The sequence below is a fragment of the Rhinopithecus bieti genome, unplaced genomic scaffold, assembly GCF_001698545.2.
Source record: "Rhinopithecus bieti isolate Rb0 unplaced genomic scaffold, ASM169854v2 scaffold_58095, whole genome shotgun sequence".
NCBI classification, from domain to species: domain Eukaryota; kingdom Metazoa; phylum Chordata; class Mammalia; order Primates; family Cercopithecidae; genus Rhinopithecus; species Rhinopithecus bieti.
In genome coordinates this window covers 1,811,361-1,821,251 of record NW_016823660.1, presented here as the reverse complement: position 1 = coordinate 1,821,251, position 9,891 = coordinate 1,811,361, and the positions used below count along the sequence as shown (strand labels likewise).

Sequence of the window (9,891 nt, the reverse complement as noted above, 5' to 3'; positions counted from 1 at the left end):
CAACCCTCCCTCTTTCATTTTTTAAAAACAAAATTTCTGCTATTTATTTAATACACTTAGAACTCACTGTCTGGATCATGTTGTTATATAATACTTCGTCTGATTATCTATTTTGGTGTGATTATGTGTCAAGGCCATTGGAGTGGTTTTTGTCTCTGTTTCTAATATGAACTTGACAAGTCTGAAGGAAAACCAGTGAATAATGCTATCAAATGTGCAGTGCACAGATCGTGCACTTGGATCTATCTGTGTAAAGCTCAAATATTTACATGGAATGTTGACCATGATTTATAAAACTACTCTTTTAAATTAGGACATCTTGACATACAATCAATTTATTTTATGAATAGCCCCGTTTGATATTTAAAAAAATATGCCTTTCAAATATTTCATAAATATATAAAATTTTACTACATTCTATTTTTTTCACATGACATTTAAACTCTCTTTACAAATCAACAAAAAATAACATTTTTTTTTCCTCTTTGGAAGTCACAGATGCAATGATTTTCGACTGGCAGGGCTTCACTGCATGCAAGAATGGCAGGATATGCTTTCTCTTATAGAACGTATAGACATTTCTAGCATTTTGAACTATATAATTCACTTGCTGAAAATCAGTAGTATCAAAGAAAAGTGAGAGACCCTATCTAAATATTTACAATATGAGAGTCTTTCTTAAACTTCTTTAACAAGAGCAAGGTTAGGATGGTGTCTGGACAGTGTGAACAATCATTTTGATGACAAAGAAATAACATCACATGAAAAGTTTTCTAAAATATATCTCAGAGCAATTTAAAGAGAGGGGTGATCTATTGCACATAGATGAAAAATAATCTTTAATTGTATCAGTAATACGTAAAACATGTTTTACATGTTTTAGAATAGAAATCCTTCTAATTTATTGGAAAAATCCAAAACCAGCTAAAATAACATTTTGGGTGACTTCATAAATTGTCTTCTGGGGATTTACAAATAAAAATATCCTTTGTAATCATTTCTTGCCACAAGACTACCATTCTAATATTAATCCCACAAGGAAAGGCTTTTAGTTACATATACAATAACTGTTTAAAGTCTACTTTCCCTTATTAAATGTTTGTTGAGTCACTGACAGGTACTCAAAAGGACTCCTCAAGCTATATTATGAAGGTCATTCACTCAAGGTAAAATTTCAGTTACTCCTTTAAGAATTATTTTAAAATGCACACACTGTGAACATATCGCGAATATGTAAGAAAAGTCTATACTTTTGAATAGTAGGAGGACGCCTTACTGCCTGCCTGGCTAAATCTGTGATGATCCACCCAGAAACAGCAAAGCTGACCTGTCTGTCTGAAGCTGCTCATGGCTGCTGAATTGATACCTTCAACAGCTAACATTCAAACTCAACGGCAGCAGCCACACCGGAGACCAGCAGAAGCGCTGAATTCCAATACATACTAAGCCTCTAGCCAGGTCTCTCTGAAAATTTCAGCCTCATCTTGGAGATAGAGCTGTATTAAAGACAACCAGAAAGTTGGAGGTTTTGCTTAGAATACAGTACCGTGCACATTTTGATTTCCGATCTTATACTCACACATGGTGTTTGAAATAAGGCTGTAAAAAGGTACAAACAAAACCAGCATTCAACTTGAATCAAGATTGTACATCTATGACAGTGATATAGATTTAAAAACCCTACTACCAAAACAGTAACTGATTTCATCATGCACTCTATAAAAAAAGACGATTATGGAAATTTCTCTTAGTTATGAATGTAACCAGCTCACTGGTACCCAATGGGTCTCTGTCTCTAATTTGTCAAAAGTTGTTTTGAGCTCATTGAATGCCATGGTGAGGTCATCATTTATTATAATTTTGTCAAAAAGATGACCATATTGACTTTCCATTATCTGTGCAGATTTAATCATTTCTTGAAAATCTTCTTCCTACAAAAGGAAGTATTAAAAAAATAATTGGTTAACCAGGCCATTACCTCACTTCACATCAATGCAAACATTCTACAATTGGTTTACCTAATGCTGTTCTGTGTTCAGTCTTTCCCCTCAGCCAGAAATAAAAGTCATCCTCTTTAACCGCAAGTGCTTCAGAAGCCACAATTTCTAATACTATTTCTATGATTTGCTTGTAACAAAAAACTACTCTGGCAAGAGTCAAAACTCCTGCCTTAACTGAATTGCAGGATAATGAGTCAGTAAGTCATCATTATGTGGAAATGTCAGTATTAAAATAGCTAGGGGAGGAAAGAATTGTTTACTCTGATGTTTTGGCTGCATTATTTATGCTTATTCATAGGAAGGAATTTATAATATAAACTCCTTTTTCAGAGTTGGACAAATTTGTAAAAGGATGATTATCATGTTTTTGTTTTTTGTTTTGAGACAGAGTCTCACTCTGTCGCCCAGGTTGGGGTGCAGTGGTGCAATCCCGGCTCACCACAACCTCTGCCTCCCAGGTCCAAGCAATTCTCCTGCCTCAGTCTCCTGAGTAGCTGGAATTACAGGAGTGCACCGCCATGCCTGGCTAATTTTTATATTTTCAGTAGAGATGGAGTTTCTCCATGTTGCGCAGGCTGGTCTGGAACTCCTAACCTCAAGTGATCCACCTGCCTCGGCCTCCCAAAGCGCTGGGATCACAGGCGTGAGCCACCGCACCCAGCTGATTACCATGTTCTTTCGATGTCTCATTAAAAGTGTTTCAAGAGCCTTCGTGTCTCACATTTTTAAAGCCAGGAAGTATTTTAGTTGGCTATATAACATAAATGTAAGAGAGCCAAATCCTAAGAATATGTTATCCTTTCTTATCTTCATTGAGAAACCTTTAAAATGTCTAAATAGTACAATAAATCTTTATGTTGCAACATGCTGAAATAATTTGAGTCTGCATTTCATTGTCACATAAGATTTCACGATGACAGAAAATTTAATTTTAGTGTTGATCAAGAGCCTGAGTAACTAACAACGTATGACAGTACCTACTCAGAACGGATATGTACTGTTGGCATGTAAAAAAAGGTATTTATCAAACACACTGGCAATCAGAAATGTGATCTGTATTGTGTAACTACAATGAACAGTTCAAAAATTAATATAGACTAAAGTTAATGATGAGCTAATTAAGAGGGGGAAGAAAAAAATAAGCTCTTGACATTTAATTTATTTGCTTTTGATTTTGGTCCAAAGGTAGAATATATTAAGATTAAGAACAAAAACAATAAAAGGTCTTGCCAGAAGCCATTATAGTCATGAATATACCACAATCATCATTTCCAATAACACTCATAGAAAATACAAAAATTATTGCTGAGTAATATTGGTCTACTTATCCTATCCCCAAAACAGTGATTTCTTTTGCTGTGCTAAATATAATTATTGACAAAGAGAGAAGCAAGGCAAATTATTAAATTTTTCCTTTGGACTCTTAATGAGTAACAGTAACTCATGGTATTTTAGCTTTAAAATAAGGCTGCTCTGAAAATTAATTGGTCTAGATGTTATACAAATGTTCAGACTACAATAGTATGAAATGTATGCATAACAGCATACAAAATAGTTTTGAGTCAAAAGAATATGAAGATCCATTCACCGAAGCACAAAAAGTGTAACTGTTCAAAAGGTACATACCTAAATACAATTCTTTCACTGATTTTTTTAATCTATTATACTCTTCCCGAGTACGTGCAGCTGTATATATGTTTTCATATATACAACTGTACCTTACATTGTATCTACTGCTTACATCTTATCTCCAAGCTTTTTGTGGTTGTTGTTGAGACAGGGTCTCACTGTCCCTGAGGCTGTAGTGCAGTGGTGTGATCTCAGCTGACTGCACTCTCAGTCTCCTAAGGTTCTTGTGATCTTCCCACCTCTGCCTCCCAAGTAGCTGGGACTACAGGTGTGCAACCATCATGCCTGGCTAATTTTCATATTTTTTGTAGAGACGGGGTTTCACCATGTTGGCCAGGTTGGTCTTGAACTCCTGGACTCAAGTGATCCTCCTGCTTCAGCCTCCCAAAGTGCTGGGATTACAGGTGTGAGCCACCACACCTGGCCCCAAGCATCACTATACTTACTGTGAAGGGCTTTGCAGCACCTTGGTCATCTCTGCTTGAAATAATCTTTGCATTTTTTCTTGTTTCTCTCAAACGCTCTATTGATGGAGGCTTTATAAATATCACATAGGGCTTAAATTCTAGTGTCCTTAAATGCTTCACTGTCTACAAGGAAGAAAAGAAAGTTTTCTCACATTTCTCCATAGCATCATGAATTACTGAATTTTCTTTCTAAGGAGAAAATTCCTCAAAATTATTCTTTAATTAAGGTCAGTATTCCTTTCAATATACTATTATTCAATTAACTGTTGACAATTAAATGTAACAAACACTTCTGAAAAGAAGCTGGGGAATGTAACTTGGCATTTAAAATGTTCTGAAATACATCATAATTAACATTGAACAGAAGTGACTAAAATATCACAAAACTGGTTTTAGATCAAATACCCCGAAGGTGTGATGAGTTAAATAACCCTCTGTCCATTAATGTCTTCCAACCATCCCTTTTAAGCCCCTTCCTGATTTCAGGCAGGAGTTCTCCTCTTTCGCCCTATCCTTCAGAGTGCCCTACAAGGGCAGCCTCCTGCTCTCCATGATGCCTGTCCACATTCCTTCATCAAATCGTTGATGTTCTATACTCTATACTTCTGGGGACCCATCTATAATCAAGGGTGAGAGTTGAAAGTTATTCTTCATGAGCTGATACTACACTGTGGGAGTCTGAGAGCAACTGGACCCGGGACACCAGCAGAGAGGCTCTGCAGAAGCAGGACTGTCCCACTCACTGTTGTGCCTGATATGGTTTGGATCTGTGTCCACACCCAAATCTCATGTTGTAATGTAATCCTCACTGCTGGCGGTGCAGCCTGGTGGGAGGTGACTGAATCATAGGGGCAGTTTCCTGGGGTTTAACACCATCCCCCTTGGTGCTGTCATCACAATAGTCAGTTCCTGTGAGACCTGGTTGTTTAAAAGTGTGTGGCACTTTGCTCCTCTCTCTCTCTCTTCCTCCTGCTCTGGCCATGTGAAGTGCTCACCCCTCCTTTGCCTTCCGCCAGAAACTTCCGTAAGTTTCCTGAGGCCTCCCCAGAGCTGAGCAGATACCAGCATCATGCTTCCTGTACAGTCTGCAGAGCCATGAGCCAATTAAACCTTTTATTTTATTTTTTTTAATAAATTACCCAGTCTCAGGTATTTCTTCATAGCAGTGCAATAAGGGACTGACACAGTGCCCAAGTCAGAAGGCAGCCTTCCTGATTCTTGAAACCCTTTTACTCCAGATTCATCCTCCTTTAGAGGTGCAAAGGGCTTCTGCAGGTCATTCTAGCATTGGGAGGTTTTGCACCCCAGAGTACAGCTATCAGTGGGAGGAGAAACCATGGTCCCTGGGGGATGAGGAAAATGCTGTGGACTGGGGATCTACTAGAAGATGTATGGTTTGATAGGGAATTGAATGGCTTCATCCACTGAAATTCTCAGTTCAGAATGTTCACAACGGAGTTTCCAGGATGACAGATGCAGATACAGCAACACAATGGGGCTTTCATTCAGTACATTTTCTGCAAAATGCCCTTCAGTTCTAGTGGAGGGTTATTTGCTAGGATATATACAGAACTCAAGTCAAAGACTTGGAACCAAAATGTCCATTGTTAAAAATTATAGACACTGATACTAATACATAGCACATAAGAATGCATTATGCATGTAACAATGTGATGTATTATTTAAAAAATACAGAATATATAGAAATATCTAAGAGTTGCTTTACTTGACAATAACTGAATATAAATAAGAGTTACAAACACAGGTCTTGGAGCTTCCTCCACTTCTCTTTCTAATAATACTATGGGCTTTTCTTTTTTTCCACCAAACATGTCTCAAATTATATTTAAATGCTTTCGCCATCTCAGAAAAGTCACATATAGCCAAAAGTGGGTTGACTTTTTATTTATTTCATATTGAAATACTCACATGAGGTGCTGTAGATGACATGGGTCAGGAGGGTATTGAATAGTTCATTGTTTACTTACATGAGGCTGAACATCCAACAAACAAACTTTGTTTTTAGCAAGGACAGACCGAACTGAGTCTATGCTTGTGCCATAATAGTTGTTTTTATATTCTCCATATTCAATAAACCTGTAAAAAATTAGATGCATCAGAATCACTTGTGAATTTAAAAAAATTATAGGTGGCAAGTTAAATTCATAGGTAAAAGACATTTCTGGTGAAAATGTAATTTTTTAAACTGTGTTTAATAATATAAACAGAGCCAAGTATTTCAAAATGTCAGTTTTTAAAAAATCTTTTATTTTACATTTTCAAATCAGTAACACTTGCTTAAATTACACTTAAACAGAAAAAAAGTACTTTAGTCTAGTAGGGCTCTAATGTTTTCCATCACCCCCTTTTTTTTCAGAACTAATGCAATGCAATAAAATGGTGAATAAGCCAAACAATAGAAACTACTGGAATTTCATTGCACGCTACAGAGTAACCCAGCCCCGCTTCAGAACTAGAGGCACTGGGTGGTGGCTAATGGAGCCAGGGCAGCCGATCATGTGCTATAAAAACACAATCACTGCTCCAAACGCGAAAAAAGCATTTCGATGTTTCAATAAAATCCCATAATCCTGCATTAAAACACATATTGCTTCTGATGCCCTAAAATATGCGTGCCTCAGCAGATGGAAAACCTGGGCAGGGGGCACGGGGGTGGGCTTGGAGCTAGCTAGAGGAGATGGTACCAGCAAGTTTATTATCATCATCTCAATTTTTTGAAGAGCCAATGAGAGAATGAGATGCAGGTGTGTGAAGCAGACGCTGGAGCTAGTGATATACTACCCAGTTGTTCATTAGTTTTTGAAGTAAAATTCAATCCAAATTATATGTTAAGATTCAATTAGTGGGCCAGAAGGAGGTCAGAATAAGACACTTACAACCTTCCCTCATTCTGCAAAACAGTGTCTACACATTTTATAGAAATGAAGCAAATCCAGGTTACTAAAAAATTAGAGGTGAAGATTAACAATAATTACCAACCAAATGATTGCCTTTTCATCTGTTTCAAATATTATTATGATAATTAAAATACACTTAAAATGGAGAACTCTCAGTTGTCTAAAACTGGACAGGCATGTGCTTATAAAAAACAGTCACATGAAAATTCTCAAAAGTATCCACATACTTGTTATTTTGTACATCTGTCTCAAACAAATGCTTGGAAATGAAAATGTATTCAACACCATCACTCTCCTGGCTTCTTCTTGCTCTGGTAGTATCTATGATTTAATGAAAAGGAGTTGAGAAAAGCCCATATCAGCCACCTTAAGGAAAATACTAAAAAAGAAATCAAATGTATTTAATTAGTTTTTTCAACAGGAGTTAAAATGTATTTAAAAGCAAATTAGCTCATAAAATATGGTAAGCTGTTATAAATCCAGATTTTCCACTGTTATTAAAATTATATTGATTTGAAGATGGATTAAAAAGTTAATTGCATTGTATGTCTCTGCTATTATTCGCTATTTTGAAGGCTCTGTAACCTGATATAAGAGTGGTATTTAAACTCTTGAGGAAAAAAACCTTTTTTTGCAAATAATATGCTTATTATCTTTATTGATCTTTATTCATTAAAGCAAATCTATTAACCACTAAGTTGTTAGGTAAACTCTGAAACTGTTTGACTCTCTTCCTCTCATGGAACATAGTGGGTAGGCCATCAAAGTTTTGTTTTACCAGTCAAGTGAAGCCAAATACTTCTGTGTGCTACTCATTCCTCCTTTGCAAAGTGATACATAGCATCATCTTAGAATACTATTGAACTTCTAACCTTTCAGTAATCTTGCCTAATTATTTATTAATGAGCTAAAATAGAGCAGAAAATATAGGATTCATTAAAACGACAACAAGAACAAAGCCCAAGGCACTCCAGTGCTGACGTGGCAAATGTAAACCCACTACAGGCCATCCTTCCTGCAGATCCCAACTAAAAACTATGGATGCTAAGAAACGACCTAAACACTTTGAAAATAAGTAAAGCAGGTAGACTGTAGAGGGGAGTCAAACTGCATGGGGAGAGTTTAACTTTATTTTCCTCTTAGCTTTGCCCCAAGGGTGGGAACCCTTCAAGGAGCAGCATGGTAGAATCTGCAGCTAAATGTCAATAGAAGCTCTAACGTTTTGGTGCAAAGAACTGGGGGGCGCGGGATGGGGGGAGAAAAAGTCCCTGTGGGTTGAAAAGTGTGGAGGAAATCCAGGAGACAAGAAAGCCAGAGAAGAAAATACTTTAATTCTGTGTATGAGTCAACAACACTCTAAGAATCCCCTCTGTGCTATATACATGCAGTTCAAACTCAAACTAGCATGGCAAAGGCCTCATGAAGTGAACTGAGAGTGGGATGTACAGGTCTCAGCCTAACCCCTGAATAACAGTAGCACAAAACATATCTAAGCCAATGAAGAAAAGGCATAAAGAACTGAGCTGAGATCTGAACAAGGCACACAAGTCTTAGACTAATCCTTGCACCCTAACAGACCCAAATCAATAAAAAAGGTAAGTGAGATAAAAGAAGCTGGAAGCTAAAATAAAAACATCAACACTCTGCAGAATATTGTAACAAGACCTAGTGTTAATACAACATCATATTCACAATGTCCAAAATGCAATCTGAAATTATTCAACATGAAAGAACCAAAAAACAAGAAACGACCAATTTTCAAGGGGAAAGATAACAGATGGCAACCCTAAATGACCTGGAAGTTAGATTAGACAAAGTCTTTCAAGCAGGTACCATAACTATGCTTGAAAAGGTAAGGGAAAATATACTTGAACTGAACAAAAATATAAATTCTTAGCAGAGGAACAGAAACTATAATGAAAAAACAAATAGAAATTGTAGAACTGAAAAATAAAAATATCCAATAGAAACAAATCACTAGATGGGCCCAATAATAGAATGACAGAAAAAAAGCCAGTGAACTTGCAGACAGAGCAATAAAATTATATAATCTAAACAACAACAACAAGATTAAAAATATATAGATAGAACTCCAGGGACCTAGGAGAAAACATATATGTCACAGGAGTACTAGAAGGATAGGAAAGAAGAAACTGGGGCAGAAAAATATGTTTGAAAAAATAAAGGCCCCAAACTTCTATAATTTGGTGAAATACATAAACTTACCAATTTCAGCAGCTCAGCAAACCCCAAACAGGATACACTCAGAAGGGAAAAGTTATGCCCACACACATGATAATCAAACTATTAAAAGCCAAAGATAAATTTAAAAATCTCAAAGCAGCTAGGAAAAAACACAGAACACATAAGTGAATAATGATTTAAACTGTCACAGATTTCTTATTATAAATCATAAAAATAAGAAATCAATAAAATAATATCTTTAAAGCACTGAAGGAAAAGACTTAATCAAAATGTGTTTCAAGAATAAAGGCAAAGAAACTAATAGAATTCACAGCCGACTGTTCTAAAAGAAATATTCAAGGAATTTTTTTAGGCTGAAGAGAAATGATATGAAGGAAACTTCTATATTCAGGAATGAAGAAAGAACAAATAATTGTGTAAATGTAAAAGTCTACTTTTTTCCTCTTAAGTTCAGTAAGACATATATGACTCTTTTAAAGAAAAGTTATAATATTGTCTGATGGAGTTTTCAATGTATGCAAATATAATAATACATTTGACAGACACCTAAACAAAAGATTAGGCTGGGGAAAATGACTTCCAGGTTTCTGTATTTTATGTGAAATGACACCAAGTTAAACTGCAAGCAGATCATGAATGGTTAGATATGCATACTTTAATATTTAGAGCAAC

General features: G+C 36.2%; 1 protein-coding gene across 6 annotated transcripts in view; it reads right to left on the bottom strand.

The window, feature by feature from the left end:
• Window positions 1–317: 317 nt before the first annotated feature.
• MPP7 (MAGUK p55 scaffold protein 7) overlaps window positions 318–9,891 on the bottom strand; it is a 264,439-nt gene continuing 254,865 nt past the window's right edge. For all 6 annotated transcript variants that reach the window (XM_017861696.1, XM_017861698.1, XM_017861700.1 and 3 more), the window contains 4 exons: window positions 7,242–7,335; window positions 6,085–6,193; window positions 4,076–4,219; window positions 318–1,931 (listed from right to left, as the gene is read on the bottom strand). In XM_017861696.1, the coding sequence (XP_017717185.1) occupies window positions 1,752–1,931; window positions 4,076–4,219; window positions 6,085–6,193; window positions 7,242–7,335 (527 nt within the window). In that variant the 3' untranslated portion in view covers window positions 318–1,751. The remainder of the gene's footprint in view (window positions 1,932–4,075; window positions 4,220–6,084; window positions 6,194–7,241; window positions 7,336–9,891) is intronic.